Source organism: Cydia amplana, chromosome 26 (assembly GCF_948474715.1).
Source record: "Cydia amplana chromosome 26, ilCydAmpl1.1, whole genome shotgun sequence".
NCBI lineage: Eukaryota > Metazoa > Arthropoda > Insecta > Lepidoptera > Tortricidae > Cydia > Cydia amplana.
The window spans coordinates 3,053,125-3,070,651 of record NC_086094.1 but is presented as its reverse complement, the minus strand read 5'-3'; the positions used below and the strand labels follow the sequence as shown (position 1 = coordinate 3,070,651).

Sequence of the window (17,527 nt, the reverse complement as noted above, 5' to 3'; positions counted from 1 at the left end):
TGCTACCACATCCTCAGGGTGCAGCGGGTCGATGGCAAAGACGAGTTGGTCAAGGGGATCGTGAGTATCTTCTAGAACTGTTCGGGGAGGGCTCCACTGGGCAGGCTGCACTATCGTGGCTTTGCTGGGGCAGCAGCGCCGCTTCGAGGCCCTAGACTTCTGCTACCACATCCTCAGGGTGCAGCGGGTCGATGGCAAAGACGAGTTGGTCAAGGGGATCGTGAGTATCTTCTAGAACTGTTCGGGGAGGGCTCCACTGGGCAGGCTGCACTATCGTGGCTTTGCTGGGGCAGCAGCGCCGCTTCGAGGCCCTAGACTTCTGCTACCACATCCTCAGGGTGCAGCGGGTCGATGGCAAAGACGAGTTGGTCAAGGGGATCGTGAGTATCTTCTAGAACTGTTCGGGGAGGGCTCCACTGGGCAGGCTGCACTATCGTGGCTTTGCTGGGGCAGCAGCGCCGCTTCGAGGCCCTAGACTTCTGCTACCACATCCTCAGGGTGCAGCGGGTCGATGGCAAAGACGAGTTGGTCAAGGGGATCGTGAGTATCTTCTAGAACTGTTCGGGGAGGGCTCCACTGGGCAGGCTGCACTATCGTGGCTTTGCTGGGGCAGCAGCGCCGCTTCGAGGCCCTAGACTTCTGCTACCACATCCTCAGGGTGCAGCGGGTCGATGGCAAAGACGAGTTGGTCAAGGGGATCGTGAGTATCTTCCAGAACTGTTCGGTGAAGGTCTGCATTGGGCAAGCTGCACCATCGTGGCCCTGCTGGGGCAGCAGCGTCGCTTCGAGGCTCTGGACTTATGCTACCACATCCTCAGGGTGCAGCGCGTCGATGGCAAAGACGAGTTGGTCAAGGGAATTGTAAGTTTATCTATCTACGTGTCTGTAACCAGAAAATAACAACGTCAGGCGACAGCCAAAACTCAATAATAAAAAAAATGCTTTATTTTGGTACAGTCACCATCAGATACATCGGAGCGGTCTAGGTGATCAAAAATATCTGAGCATGCACCCTAGCGTAGGGTTGTAAAAAAACGGTTTTTTTTCTGACTTGAAAAAAAAAACCGTTTTTTTCTGGAGTACGTTTTTTTTTTTTCAAAAGTATGAAAACTCAAAATTTGCAAGGCAGTTAATACTTTTATACGGTTGTTTTACTTGTATTAGACTTTATGTTAACCATTAAACCAATTTAATTTAACAACTTTGATTAATAACAACATAAATGAAATCTGTAGTGGTAGTTATCGCAATTTACTGTTGGCAACACCAACGCCTCTCGTCGCCGCATCGGGGAATTCAGGGATTCCGGATACTGTACTGACATACTTACTTTAATGTACTTAGTTTTAAGTTACTTATATAAATAAATCACGAAAAACCGTTATTGTGGCGTATTTTTGTTCATCTGAAAAAAAAACCTAATTTAGAAAAAAAAACATGGTGCCAGGTTTTTTTTCATGTTTTTTTTCATAAATTTGAAAAAAAAAAATCATTTGGTTTTTTTTCTATTTGCAACCCTACCCTAGCGCCTTGACAATAGAATCGTGTTCAGTTCAGATATTTATCTGTACTTTGGTCGCTCCGAAATGACTATACTAGCACGGTGAAACAAGAAATAAGCCGGTGGTGACCTATAATTTGACAGTATACCTTCAACTGGTTACTGTGAACTTGAGTTTCTAATTAGGAGCGATTTGATTGGTTACAGGCGACGCTAGCTCGGCGGACTATAATGATACTACTGCATTCTTAACGTGAACGAACTATGGAAGTAAAATACTTTCGACTGACACTTGATCACAGAACAAGTAGAATGGCGATGCGAGCAGGGTACGTGTCGCCGCCGGTTATGAGCAAACGCTCGCATGCTAGTACTCGCCCGCGCTGACCGAAAAACGTAAACATGCCTTTTGCGTCACAATAACGTTCAGATTAAGAAGCCAGACGTCAAATCTGTCTAAAGGAGGCGCATCCATTCACCACGCACACAAGTTTTTACTACTGTTGCGCGAGTGTTAGTAAATGTGGAGAGGAACGAGCGGCGACACCGGTTCCGATACTAACTGCGCGCGATAGCCGTTCTAACCTCTTTAATATGTTCTGTGCACTTGATTTTGTTTCCACAGCCGCTGAAGCGTATGGTGGACCGCATCCGTCGCTTCCAGGTGCTCAACTCGCAGATCTTCGGCGTGCTGGCGCGCCACCTGGCGGCCGACGACGAGCGCGCCGGCGTCGAGCACGTGCGGTGCTTCCCGCCCCCCAGCGCACCGCAACATGTCGCCAACTAAGCTAGTAGACCAACAACTAGACTTGCAAACCATAGAAAAATATAAGTAATAAGTTTTTGACAAAAATTTCACTTTTGGTACAAGCTTTTATCGCTGTTTGTAGTTTTCTTTCCACAGGCAACTGATACTCATCGAGACATTTCTAAAAACCCCAAACACAATTAGGTTGCGTTGTTTCATCACAGAGTTCCTATGGCCACCTCCTGTCTCCGTCATCAGATCAGCTCGATGGTACCATAATATTACATTGTCACCCGACTTACATGTGTATGCAAGTTTTCAGCTTCATCGGAAACCGGGAAATGGATCAAATTTAACTTGCAAGATTTGATTACAGACAGACAGACAACGGGACAGGTGAAAGTAAATAAAAGCTTGTAAAAAGAAAGAGTGGTAACTCCATACATCAGTTTTCTTGCCAAAACGCGAGTTATTTCGTAGTCTAACGTCAAGTAGCGGATATTGTCAGTTCTGCTAGTTGACAATAGATGTCGCGGCAAAGTAAAACTCTAAAGCTTTGGATTCCTCCGAAAACGGTGCCGTCATATGACGGCCGTCATATAGCGGCCGCAAAAGACGGCCGTCTTTACGGTGGCGACATGTGGAAAGTACCACGGCGTCATAACACAACGTCATCCACCAAGGTTTTGCGGCAAATTTGAAAAATGTAGGCGTGATGGGATAACGTCCCATAGAAAATTTGAATTTCGTGCCTTTTCCTACTGACAAGATTTGCTTGATCATCTATAATTCACTTGGAGGATGAAATATCATCAGACAAGGAAAATAATCGTAGTATGGAATCATTTATTCAAATCTCGTGTCATTTATTCAAAATGGCGTCACCGCTATCTAATAAAACGTTCACGAAACTATCGACAAGGTCATGACGGCCGTCATCTTACGTTACGTTGACAATCAACGTAAAATTAACGCCGTCTAGGAAACCGCGCCATCTTGTTTACATAGACAACGTTCTAGTGACGTCAGTCAACGCTATATAGCGGCCGTAATATGACGGCACCGTTTTCGGAGGAATCCAAAGCTTAATGCAAAACAATTTTCAGCTAATATTATAACCGGATGCACCGGAACTCAATTTTCAACTCCTTCCGCTTATAATATTCGTTGTAAATTGATTTAAGCTTTGGATTCCTCCGAAAACGGTGCCGTCATATGACGGCCGTCATATAGCGGCAGCAAAAGACGGCCGTCTTTACGGTGGCGACATGTGGCAAGTACCACGGCGTCATAACACACCGTCAGCTACCAAGGTCAAAGCGGCAAATTTGAAAAATGTAGGCGCGATGGGATAACGTCCCATAGAAAATTTGAATTTCGCGCCTTTTCCTACTGACAAGATTTGGTTGATCATCTATAGTTTACTTGGAGGATGAAATATCATCAGAAGAGGAAAATAATCGTAGTACGGAATCATTTATTCAAATCTCGTGTCATTTATTCAAAATGGCGTCACCGCTATCTAATAAAACGTTCACGAAACTATCGACAAGGTCATGACGGCCGTCATCTTACGTTACGTTGACAATCAACGTAACGTAACGCCGTCTAGGAAACCGCGCCATCTTGTTTACATAGACAACGTTCTAGTGACGTCAGTCAACGCTATATAGCGGCCGTAATATGACGGCACCGTTTTCGGAGGAATCCAAAGCTTTAGTACATTTTTCGTCAGTAGCGACACTTGTGACACCTGGTGTCAAGTAGCCGTACTGATAATTCCACTACTTGACGTTAGATGTCGACTACGAAATAACTCGCGTTTTGGCGAGAAAACTGATGTATGGAGTTACCACTCTTTCTTTACTTATATTACTCTATGTTGCGAACCGAGTAGGTAGGTAGGTCTGACGAGTAGATTAGAGATAGGGTTGTCATATGAAAATATTGGAAAAGCCAAACAATAGTCCTAACATCACTCTTAAAATCTTGATTCCTGACATTGCCCCCGACGGTTCCGAGTGTTCCGACGTAGATGTAATCGTTGTCGTATTGTTACCACGACAACAATACAACAACACGTCAACACGTTGATGTTGTGTTGTTGTTGTTGTGTGTCGTGTTGTTGTCGCTTGTCACGATAAAGTATAAAAGCACCAATGGAATCCTTTATTCAAAAACCTATCCCACAAATTATGCCAATTTCTTATATGTATTATGTCAATGAAAAATATATTTTTTTTTGTCTGTAGGAAATTTTGTATGCATTACATTGTTAAGATTAATGAAATCAGTAGACGTAAGTTTAAATAATGATTTAAATCCCGATTAGTAATAAAATATTTACTCGTATAGTGATTAAGAAAAAAGACAATTTGTATTCTTTAATGTAACTAGAATAAGGATTACATTCTTTAGTGATTATATCTTTGTTTAGAAATTATAGATAATGCATTTATTGTTGTTATAAGTAAATTTAAAACGGATTTATTATCCATATTATGTATCAAAAGAAAACTAGACGAGTCTTAACGTCGTGGTTCATTTTAAATTTAATTTCACTTAATACTTTGACCGCCAAAGATGTAACGCTCGCGGCTACAGCCCAAAATCAACCTTCGTGCATTCCGACAAGGTTCACGATGACGCGCCGCGTACTGTAGTGCGCGTGTGTAGTGTGTGTGTGTGCGTGGCATTTAAAGGGTTAACACGTACTATTATCACCGTTTAACCTCTTGTCTGTGTATAATACTGATCATTACCGAATTATTAGTCAAAAAATTATGAAAAAAATGCAAAAAAGAATTTAGAATATTTTTTTCACTCTGCACAACCGAGTTTTGAACGCACGATTTTTTGCCACCGCCACAGGCAAGAGGTTGTAATACTGTCCTACCCTCTAACAGATGTAAAAGCTTTATGAAAACTCACTTAACACATTCATTGCCACCCAGCCAAACAAGACATCCGCGCCAGGCCAGAAAAATTTCGTCATATAAAGCTGTAGTACCACGATCCCGACTATCGTGTCGTCCGGCCTGGGAACGAAATCATAAAATACCCGATAATCGGGTTTTCGGCACTGAATGTGTTAAAGGCCACATTCATTGTGAATGCTTTCTGTTCTCTGCTACAATTTCGTATTAATAAAAAGTGTAATGCATTTCCTTTATTTTTATTGTTTAATTAAGTTATGTATAAGATTAAGCAATACGATAATGTAATTCCATTTATATCCACTTTTATAGAAAATAAATGTTTATTCGTATATTGAATTTTATTTAGCGACCACCTAACAAGCTAATATCCTCCTAAGGCCCAAGGTCCTACCCATAGCACAGATTATATAATTGTTCTTACGAACTTCGCACATTGCCAATACCATTCCATACGCTACAACCCTTAAAAAATGATTGAGCGTAGGTATATTTTTTGTATATTTTTTTACTGACAAAATTGTTGACCAGACTGGGTTGTTAAAAAATAGGACTTAGGTTAAAGAAAATAAAAATCAAAGTAACTTTCGACGTATTTTTATTAAGACTTACGTTATAATGCTCTATACTACGTTCCTCGACTTACATCTACAGATAAAAAACCTTATCGTTATACATACATAATATATTACAACAGTTCGCCTTAGCGGTACATGATTTAAAAAGAAATCTAGATTTTTACCGGCTATATGGCAGAAGCGATAAAAAGTTAATAATAGTTTTGTTTTACAATTATGGCGTAAATTAACATGTTAAAATGTTTGTTTATTGTTAAAAATCAGTATTTGTTTTATTGCTTATATAACTAAGCCGATTGGGAAAAAAATGTAACTTACCTTGCACTTTTTGAATAAAAAAGTTTAAACCTCTTCATGTTACAGTAACTTTTACTATCATCACTTTTTGGTGATCCATCATTTACGAAACAAGACAGTTTTTGCCAAAGTACAGTCTAATATGAACCTTAAATCTGAGAGCTAAGGTTATAACTTTAATGAATCGCACGTGGTTGACACATCTTACCAAAGACATAGAGAAAAAAATACATAGAGTGCTCACTCCATACATCAGTTTTAGTACCAAAAAGACTATTAGCATCTAGCATCGAGTAGCGGAACTATCAGTACTGCTACTTGACAATAGATGTAGCACCGACCGGAAAGTCTTATGCTGTTGAGATAAGACTTTCCGGTCGGTGCTACATCTATTGTCAAGTAGCAGTACTGATAGTTCCGCTACTCGATGCTAGATGTAGACACTGAAATTAATAGTCTGAACTGATGTATGGAGTGAGCACTCTTGTCTTACTATATTTCTCTATGCCAAAGAGAATTAAGTTTGTCTCTGATCTTACTAAGCCTAAAAAGGGTTAGTCTTAATTTCACTGTGATTCTAGCACTTTTAAACTTTTTTTCACTTCAGCCACAAAATTCGCGCCAAAAGTGACATAACCTAAAACTTTTGACGTTTGCCGGCAAAACAAAAAGCTACCCACAGCCTTTACCTAACGGTAAAATAAAATTAAACGTGAAATGCAGTACCCGCCTACACATTTATTATTAAAAATATATTTGACAAAGCGATGGCTATTCTATTCGCACCATTCTTCAATCTTTGCTCGATTGAACAACAATTCAAAGACAACGAAATATTTTTTTTATTTTAAATGGTAACACTTTCTCCATAGATATAAAATAAATATATTTTTTTATTTCAGTGAAATATTTTTGAGTACCCCACTCTTATTTTAGAGGTAGGCACAATTCGTTTTAAAGCTTTTTTTTGGTGTTGTCTTTGAAATGTTTTTAATCGGCGACGACATTTCAAAAGATCACGAAAAATAAACAAATGATCAATTTCAAAATACCGTTACAACTGAGTACCTACACACGTTACTCAAGTAATAGCTCCTAAGATCATAGTCTATTATATATTTTAAGAAACTATTAACATAAGTCGTGGTAAAGGGGCACTTTGCAATGCAATATTCATATAAACTCATATGTACACACATATATGCCTTTAATTTTGTACTTTCTTCCAAAACGGGTTTTTAACGAAACCTTTTCACAAAAACAATGAGATACTTACTATTTTTTATTTATTTAATTATTTTATACATAAATAAACAACTTATAAAGAAAATATATTACAAAAAGTGTTTACAAACTATTGTATACTCTGGCAAACCCACTTTGTCAATAGAAAAAGGCGCGATATTCAAATTTTCTATTCCCTACACAATTTTAAATTTGACGCCTTTTTCAACTGACGGAAATTGGTTGCCAACTATATTTTACTTATTGCAACGCGCCGGCGTCAGCGACACCATGATTTTTATTCTATTTTTTTATTATTTTATCAGTCGTTTATGGTAAGCAAAAAACCAGGCCAAGCTCTAGAGAATAGGCAATCAGCTTGCACCTAAAAACCTGCGATCTAATTTGAAACTAAATAAAAATGGAATCTTTCTATCACATTTTTTTTTTTCATTTACACGGTGATTAAAAAGCGTTGGTTAGCGATGCTTAAACAAAGTTAACCTTAACGTAGTGAAAAATAAGTATTATATTCAGTTAGGTAATATCAGGACAAACAAACGTGCCATTTATTTAATCAGAAAAAAAATCGCCTGCTTAAATGGGCTTTTTCTAAAATAAATATCGAAAACCCGATTCTTTCAAATCTGGACATTCTTGGGCTCATTCTACTCAGAATCGACAGCACTCTCCATCCTACCATTAAAAAAAGATGTCCCAGAATGTCCATTCCATTACGTCACGTTTTTAGTATGAGAAAAATTTTCACTTGTATGTAACAGGGATGTTGCGAACATCCGCATCCGCATCCGCAACCGCGGAACATCCGCATTATTTTCAACATCCGCATCCGCATTCGCATCCGCATAAAATCGATGCGGAGCTTATGCAGATGCGGATGTTGAACAAGTCGGTACAGGAACGTTTTAGCGGCGGCGTAAGTGCTAGGTAATTTCCAGAGATGTACAAAATGGTTTTAAAAAAGCATTTAAATACAAAATGCAAAATACTTTTCAGATTTACTATTTCAAATGCAAAATACCAAATAGTTTTGCGTTTTGTATTTCAAATGCTAAATGCAAAATAGGTATTTTCAAAATACTTTTTCAAAATAAAATACCTTTTGACTAAATCTCAGATAATTTAATTTATTTTAGGTATTTATCATAAGAAATAGAGACACAATGCCGAGCCGAACAAAAACGTCTAATAACATGGCACCTTATGCATGACATTTTGGTTATATTTATCAGTACGCGTATCAATAAATTCTGTTAGGTATGTTATTAATAATAGTCCATCGGTTCCTCTCTCTGCGGCCCTGACCACCGGCAGCTTGGGCCTTGCCCCGCTGCTGGCGGCACCCTAGGTTAGGTTTTTTATAATGTGTTTATAATATTTTTAATATTGTTTTTGTGGGTTTTTTTATATTTTAATTTTATATACATATTGTAAAAAACCAACCTAAGAAGAGAAATAAATAAAGGAAATAATACTCACTTAAAAAATAATGTAAAAAACTAGACTAACGAAAAGAGAGCCATTTGTCCATGGCTCCATTTTGTGACTTGTGTGGCCATTTATTTCGGTTGATTGTGCATCTAGTTCTTATTTTATTATTATTACACTTTTCTTTTATTAATAACGACTGGACTGGTATTGTTAAAAAGTGCAAAAAAATAAACATCAGTTTTTATTTATTACGCATTTTAACAATACCAGGCTAGCAGGCGCCTCTATCGGTCAAATTCGGCAATACAAGCGTCATTCGTTCATTTCATTTTGTTTGACTGGTAATGTTGGCTGAACTTAATCACAAAGTATTTTGCATTTTGAAATGAATATTAAAAATGCAAAATACATCTCGAAAAGTATTTCAAATAAAATACAAAATGTTTTTTACTAAAAGGCATTTAAATGCAAAATACAAAATAGGTATTTTGCATTTTGTATTTGCATTTTAAATAGAAGTATTTCAAATAAATCGCATCTCTGGTAATTTCGTCATTACCTATAACGAAATCGTCTAGATCCAGAAAAGTCGGCGAAGTTACTGTTTATTAAATATAACGCACCTATATTCTTGCTCAAATACTAAACGTTTGGTTTTTTTAATAAAAAAATACTAAAAATGAAATATTTGACGTTTTCTAAGCACCTAATCTTGACATCCGCATCCGCATCCGCATCCGCGGATGTGGGCCTTTAAAAATCCGCATCCGCATCCGCATCCGCGGATGTCAAAAAATCTGCATCCGCAACATCCCTGGTATGTAACGTGACGTAGTGGAATGTACAATTTTCATACAAAATTTTGGGACAATTTTTTTTATCATCAGGATTGAATATGCTAGTGATTCTGAGTTGAAAGAACCCAAAAACACCAGGATCTGGGAGAATCGGGTTTTCAATATTTATTTTAGAAAACGCCCAAATATGCCAGACACAACTCAAATGTTAAATAACACTACGAATTGTGTCATTTTCTAAAACATTGTTCACCTTTCTTAAAATACCTATCGGAATGAAGCGTAGATTGACAAAAACATTTATCAATCATTTGTGTTGTATTGTTATTTCATGTTCAACACAACTTCACTGGTTATCCGTTCAACAAAAAACTAATACAAGTTTTAACCTTTTGGACGCCAATGACCGATATATACGCACCGCACGTCCAACTCCAAAGACGTATTAATCGGTCATAGACCACAGAGCAACATGGACCTAGGTGCATATGCATAAAATTCAATTTCAGTTTTGACACTTCGGTGACGTGGCGTCTGAGAGACAGCTTTTGTGTTTGATACGGCGTCGAAAAGGTTAAAGTCGATACAGATGTAGTGCATAATTATTTTCCATCGTATTTTCTCGGAAACGCTCGTATTAGTCATGCTACTTCAGTCAACCTCAGTACTTTTTGTACCGAGACTGACTGAAATAGCAAGACAAGTTCGTACGTTTCCGTGAAAATAAGATGGAAAACAATTGCGCACTATATCTGTAATACCTAATGTCAGTTCACTTTCTCATTCTAACATATTCCATGAGAGTAATGCTTTGGTTTCCTAGGATAGCGGTGCCGTCATATAGCGGCCGTCTCCATACAAATACTACGGCATCCATATTTAGCCGTATTATTTAGTATGGAGACGGCCGCTATATGACGGCACCGCTATCCTAGGAAAACCGATCTTAAGAGGCAAACTGTCATTATTAAAGATATCTTAAATTGTTCACGGTCACATAATATTTAGTATCAGAAACTGTTAGTATCAGTAACATGTTTCATTAAAGATAAAACTTATCAAGAGATCTTTTCACTTGTCTCTTTTTTACATGTGATTTAAAAAATGTGTAAATGAGACAGAATGATCAAATAAATATTTTGTAGATCCCTTGATAAATCTGCTCTTTTATTTGAGTACCTACAGTCAGCAGCAGAAGTTGCTAAGCGAGCGAGGTGTTCAAAATAATCTTGACGCGACTTTATTGTTAAGAGAATAAGAGTGTGTCAAGGTAATTTTGAACATCTCGCCCGCTTAGCAACTTCTGCTGCTGACTGTACGCATTCTGTAAGCTGTTTTCTATGTATATACAAAAGTTAAATACAAATAACCGAAGCCAACACGACGTTCAACCTTTTCGCATAAATCGTAAGGTTGATATTTGAATGGTTAATCATTTGTCTTCATATAAGTTTAGTTTCATATTTTGGCTATTTCTAGATGTTATTACTTTTGTTAGACTTATATCCAGATCCAGGTATAAAATAACTATCAATTAGACAGTTTTTTCCAAGCGGTAAAGACGAGATATTGAGTAAAAGTGTAACGATTTTTTTATTGAGTTGTATTCTTTCATCTCAATATTTCGTATTTTATTCATATATTTATTTTTTGAGTAAAATAACAGTCCCACTAGCGACATTCGACAGACACACAGTTTGTATACTTTTATTTGCTGGTTCAAAATACAACACATCTTTATGATTCTTCATACAGTTAGTTAACCTAAATAATTCATATCCACTGACAGCAGTAATAGTTTTTATCCTAATGTGTCGTCGTTTTAGGAAAGCGGTATTTAGATGTATTCTATTTGCCGTACCCTTCAGAATTAAATATAACGTTGACACAATCCAAAATACGTCAATTTTTTTTTTACATTTTGGAATGTGTCATCATTTAGCGCGGTATGAACGCTGTTAACTCATTATGAACGTGTACGCGTGGCTGTTACGCGTGTATGTCCGTCCGTCTGTCTGCTACCAGCTCGACTGTCACTCGTAATGCTTCTTGCGGTCCATGTCTTCGTCCGAGGAGCGGTTCATGGGGTGGTCTGTGGACAAGGTATTTAGTTAGATGCGGTACAAAAACTTAGGATTAGGAAAATACTGTAATTTTATTTTGTATTTTGAAGAAAAAAAAAATTTATTCAGGACGCTTACAGTATTGCTTAAATCTAATACAACTCTTTTATTAATATAAAACATGAACGTCACTGAAAAGGTCTCCCCTCAGCTTGATGTCAGCTTGGTATCTTGAGGCTGGTCTTCCGTGGAGACCTGTCCAAGCGATCGCGTCAGCACGTAAACTTAACTAACATTAAAACTAAATTGAGATCAACAGAAATTACAAATAAATATTACCTATTTCAATTGGACTTATTAAGTGTATAATATAAATGTATGGCTTATTTAATAACATATTTGTAAGACTTAGACTTTATCACGTATTTCATTAAACCATTGACTAAAAAATTATAAAATGTCAGACAAAAATTTAAGGTGACAGATTGGCACTAGAGTCTGTGCGGAAAGTGAAGAGTCGTGGAATGTATGGGGCCCAATACAATCAACGACTCTTCTCTTTCCGCACAGACTCTAACAGGTGATCTACTCCTTAAGCAGATTACTTTTTGTATTTTTACTTTGAAAGACAAAACAGAATGTGAGTTTCTTATGGGTGGCGGTATGTTGTTCCAGCATTTTGTGGCAGAATATCTAAAACTACCACGAAATGCAGTTGTATTGTACAGTTGTATTTTGCAGAGACGTCTGCCAACGACACAAAAATGTTTTGAAAATAAAGGTAAATCTGGGGAGATCTGTGTCGGGATTTTTTTGTTTATTTTCTATTATTTCAATATACCTACTGTAACTCGCAGGGATTTTCATGGGCATAGGCAGGTACAGGCAGGGGGGGGGGGGCAGCTGCCCCCCCTGGAGCTCAAATCTTACATACAATGCATGGATATAATATGGTATACTGACCGTGCTGCATTTTGGGCACTAGCACGACGTTCCCGTCGGCGGCCTGTTGCAGCGAGTACTGCGCTGATGACAGCGGCCTGCCCTCAGCGTCGCGGAGATTCTGAAACGAAACACACATTATTCAGATGCTAAACTATGTTTTTTCTAGTTAATACCATAGAGAAATATAATTAAGCATCATAGAGAAATATAAGTAAAGATAGTGGTAACTCCATACATCAGTTCTCTTACCAAAACGCGAGTTATTTCGTAGTCGACATCTAACGTCAAGTAATGGAACTATCAGTACCGCTACTTGACACCGGATGGCATAAGTTTCCCTACTGACGCTGCTTACCACTCTTTCTTTACTTATATTTCTTTATGATAATCATAGAGTGCTCACTCCATACATCAGTTTTGGTACCAAAACGCCTATTCATTTAGTAGTCGACATGATGATGACTTATTATCAAGTAGCAGTACTGATTTCCGCTACTGAATGATGATTCAGTAGCGGAAATCAGTACTGCTACTTGATAATAATAAAATAAAATAAATAAATAAAAAGCTTTTATTTCAGGCAGTACCCATATACAAATTGCATTAAAACTAATTTAAAACTAAAACTACTGACACTGTAGTAGAGGGGTGCCACTCATGTTAAAAATAGATGTCAAGTGTGTCGCGACTCACGAAAATTGTATTGAACAACAATTTACTGCTATTAAAAGCTGAAGGAGTTGAAAATAGAGTTCCGGTTAATCCGGTTATAATATTAGCACAGAATAAATAATAGTACTAAGTACAGAAGACTCACTCTCTAACAAAACGCGTCTGTTACGATCAGCACAGATATGGCCGCTAGGTGGCGACAGCGCCACGCGCGGCTTATGGCTTTCCCCAAAATTGGGGCCGAACGGATGTACTTTTAGCTACATGTAGCAAAGCGACGAAATCGCGGAGTGAGCCACGCCTGGTATTAGTTGAAAATTGTTGAGTATTAGACTTCTTGTTCGTCGCAACATCTATTGTCAAGTAGCAGTACTGTACGGATATGATGGTCGTTCTTGTCTACGTGACAGCGTGATAAAACGGTGTCCGTCACTTTCTTTCCCACGGTGTTAAACAGTGACAGTTATTTTATCACGTGGATAAAGATGGATAAAGCTATCCATAATAGGCTGGCTGATAATTCCGCTACGCGACGCTAGATGACAACTACGAAAATAATAGACGTTGTGGTACAAAACTGATGTATGGAGTGAGCTATCTATGTACTTTTTAGGGTTCCGTACCTCAAAAGGAAAAAAAAACGGAACCCTAATAGGATCACTCGTGCGTCTGTCTGTCTGTCTGTCCGTCCGTCTGCCACAGTGAGTCGAACTTAATGTACGGAACCCTTGAAACGCGAGACCGACTCGCGTTTGGCCGGTTTTTTCTCTTGACTGTAGTCATAGAGAAAAAAATACATAGAGTGCTCACTCCATACATCAGTTTTAGTACCAAAAAGACTATTAGCATCTAGCATCGAGTAGCGGAACTATCAGTACTGCTACTTGACAATAGATGTCGCCACCGACCGGAAAGTCTTATGCTGTTGAGATAAGACTTTCCGGTCGGTGCTACATCTATTGTCAAGTAGCAGTACTGATAGTTCCGCTACTCGATGCTAGATGTAGATACTGAAATGAATAGTCTGAACTGATGTATGGAGTGAGCACTCTATGTATTTTTTTCTCTATGCTGTAGTATACTCACTTGGAACACGTGTCTGTAGAGCGCGGCGAAGCGTTCCTTCACGCGCTGCCGCTCGGCCGTGAGCGTGTGGTGGTCGCGCTGCGTGCGCACCTTGCGGTCGCGCACGGTGCGCACCTCGTCCGCCAGCGACGTGATCTGGTCCAGTTTGCGCTTGCGGCAGTTCTGTGCTGCCACCTGTCGACAAAACAATGATTAAGTCACTTGAATAAATCTAAATTAAAAACACGCACAATAACATAAGGGGCCACAACTAACGAATCAGAAAAAAATAAGCCAATAGAAAAGTCTTATTAACACATTCATTGCCACCCAGCCAAACAAGACATCCGCGCCAGGCCACAACAATTTCGTCATATAAAGGTGTAGTACCACGATCCCGACTATCGGGTCTACGGCCTGGGAACGAAATCACAAAATACCCGATAGTCGGGTTTTCGGCATTGAATGTGTGTGGCCAATAACTAGTCACTCTAGCAGCTTATTATCTTATTAGCTGTTATCTAACCAGTTAAACTTTATCTAAAAACAATTACGACAGACAATAATTCCGAAAAATAAATGGAACAAGGTGACACTTTCAAAACGCAATTTAGGATAAAATTAAGTAAATTATTATCTTAAATGAATTTCACCTTGTTCTTGCTTTGGCATCGAATGTCTCGTATGAGCGACAGCTGCGCCTCGCTCAAGTCGTGTTTGGACAACCGCTCGTTGTATATGATCACATTTGGAGTTGCGTCGCTATTGCTCTTACCTTGTTCTTGCCTCGGCGTCGAATGTCTCGTATAAGCGACAGCTGTGCATCGCTCAAGTCGTGTTTCGACAACCGCTCGTTGTATATGATCACATTTGGAGTTGCGTCGCTATTGCTCTTACCTTGTTCTTGCCTCGGCGTCGAATGTCTCGTATAAGCGACAGCTGTGCATCGCTCAAGTCGTGTTTCGACAACCGCTCGTTGTATATGATCACATTTGGAGTTGCGTCGCTATTGCTCTTACCTTGTTCTTGCCTCGGCGTCGAATGTCTCGTATAAGCGACAGCTGTGCATCGCTCAAGTCGTGTTTCGACAACCGCTCGTTGTATATGATCACATTTGGAGTTGCGTCGCTATTGCTCTTACCTTGTTCTTGCCTCGGCGTCGAATGTCTCGTATAAGCGACAGCTGTGCTTCGCTCAAGTCGTGTTTCGACAACCGCTCGTTGAACTCGTCCATCGGCAGGTTTATTATGTCATGGACCTCCATGGGGATGCCTGTGGGGAATATTTTAGGTTAGAAACTAGATGATCATGTGTGTTGTTAAAAAATAAAAATATAATTGATAACTATAGTTCGTTTTTTTAGCATTAGAAAGAAGGTAAGCGATCTTGACATGTCTTTTAATTGAAAAAACTTTTTAAAAATCAGTAACTATTACTTATGAAAGCAGAAGAATATAAATGATCGTATTAGATTCATAATTGTTACATATTTGCCATTATTTATTTTTAAAACGTGTTTTTCAATAAAAAAGACACGTCAAGATTGTTTACCTTATTTCTAATGCTAAAAAAACGAACTATAGGTATGTATTAGTTTATCGTACTTGTATTTTTAGCAAGTTATTATTGAATATGAGTATACAGTGTGTAAATCCAATACGGACCAATATTTAACCGGTGGTTAGCATAGGACCTAAGAAGTATATTGAGATAAATTTAACTTAGAAATACAATGAAGATAGGTACCATTCGATTCCTCACATTTTATCCAAAAAAAGATTGTATGGCAACTATATACATAAACGCAATATTTCACCGCCAAATCGCAATTTTCTTGTTTTGTTTATACTTCAAGATGGACTCTCTGTGACCTTGACGTCACGGTCACATATCGTTTCGTTCGGGGCGTTTCGCGAGTGAAGTACGACTGTCGGACTTTGAATATCATTTCTGACTTTTGTATTGCTTTGTATTAACCCTTATAAATTCTATATCTGGTTTAATTTATTACCCGTATTGGGTTTACACACTGTATACTGTGTTGTATTGGTGTGAAGTATACCATACATACCGAGCGCCTTGGCGCGCTTCTCGTCGCGCGACAGATGACCAGCGCCGGCGCACGACCCGCCGTCAGACACGCTGCCATCTGTCAGTCTCCTCACTGTAACATACATGTTACACATATGTTACATATGTTACTTTGACAGTAGTGAACCTAGGTCCATTATTAGTCTTAGGTAAAGGTTTGTAGCAATTGTAGCTTATAATGACAATGATAAGTAACTATAGAGCTAGGAGGCCGCTAAGATAACTGTGACTAATTGTTGAGCATTAGACTTTTGGTTTGCCGCGACATCTATTGTCAACTAACAGTACTGATAATGTCCACTACTTGACGCTAGATGTCGACTACGAAATAACTCGCGTTTTGGTTAAAAAAAAACTGATGTATGGAGTTACCACTCTTTCTTTACTTATATTTTTCTATGGTCCATTATTAGTCTTAGCAAAGAGAATTTGAAGTAGAGGCGGATTGTCAAAGTAAATTATGTAGCCACAGTAAATTTACTGCCATCTGCCGACAGAATATTAAAACTTTTAGATTGCCATTTGACTTTGATCCTTATTCTTTCACTGATATGTGTTCAATTTGTTAAATATTAGAAAGTGTCGCCATTTACTCGAGACTAGGCTAAAGGTATGATGCCATCACTCCGATCTTTCTTGTTAAATGGAATAGGAATGAAATAGTCAATTGTCAAAAGTAAATGAAATATACTTGAATAAATTACTTTTGAATTGCATTGAATAGAATAACTGTTTGAGTGTTAAAAACTTAGTTTTATTTTTACCCGTGTTTTATATTTACCCCATCTGACCCTAGTGTTGTCACATTGTGTGTGTGTGTGTGCGTCTGTATGACGCATCTAATTACGAGGAAATAAATACGTTATAAAATCGCAGCTATATCTTGGTGATCCTGTCTTTATCTATCTTTTTAACCGACTTCAATTGCAAAAAGGATTCTATATTCGGTTGTGGCAATTTTTTTACACCCATCATAATTATGTAAGTTTGTGGTGTGTAAGTGAATAGTATAGTTACCTCGTTTGTCTCTGAGCGCGGGCCGCTCGGGCGCGAGGCCGGGCGCGGAGTACGTGTGGTTGTGGCGCACGCGCTCCGGCGTCGCGTACGCGTACCGCGCCGGGCCCGGGGACAGGCCGTTCTGTTCATACACATACACAT

General features: G+C 38.7%; 2 protein-coding genes across 2 annotated transcripts in view; one reads left to right on the top strand and one right to left on the bottom strand.

Annotated features, from left to right (window-relative positions):
- The window catches only part of LOC134660161 (cytoplasmic FMR1-interacting protein), a 94,937-nt gene extending 92,647 nt beyond the window's left edge, over positions 1 to 2,290 (top strand). The window contains exon 29 of the mRNA XM_063515891.1: positions 2,127 to 2,290. Within this exon, the coding sequence (XP_063371961.1) occupies positions 2,127 to 2,288 (162 nt within the window). The 3' untranslated portion in view covers positions 2,289 to 2,290. The remainder of the gene's footprint in view (positions 1 to 2,126) is intronic.
- Positions 2,291 to 11,479: 9,189 nt separating this feature from the next.
- The window catches only part of LOC134660162 (segmentation protein cap'n'collar-like), a 108,360-nt gene continuing 102,312 nt past the window's right edge, over positions 11,480 to 17,527 (bottom strand). Inside the window, exons 16-21 of the mRNA XM_063515892.1 lie at positions 17,387 to 17,507; positions 16,350 to 16,442; positions 15,420 to 15,550; positions 14,300 to 14,473; positions 12,560 to 12,659; positions 11,480 to 11,625 (exon numbers count right to left, since the gene is read on the bottom strand). Coding sequence (XP_063371962.1) covers positions 11,567 to 11,625; positions 12,560 to 12,659; positions 14,300 to 14,473; positions 15,420 to 15,550; positions 16,350 to 16,442; positions 17,387 to 17,507 — 678 coding nt within the window. The 3' untranslated portion in view covers positions 11,480 to 11,566. The remainder of the gene's footprint in view (positions 11,626 to 12,559; positions 12,660 to 14,299; positions 14,474 to 15,419; positions 15,551 to 16,349; positions 16,443 to 17,386; positions 17,508 to 17,527) is intronic.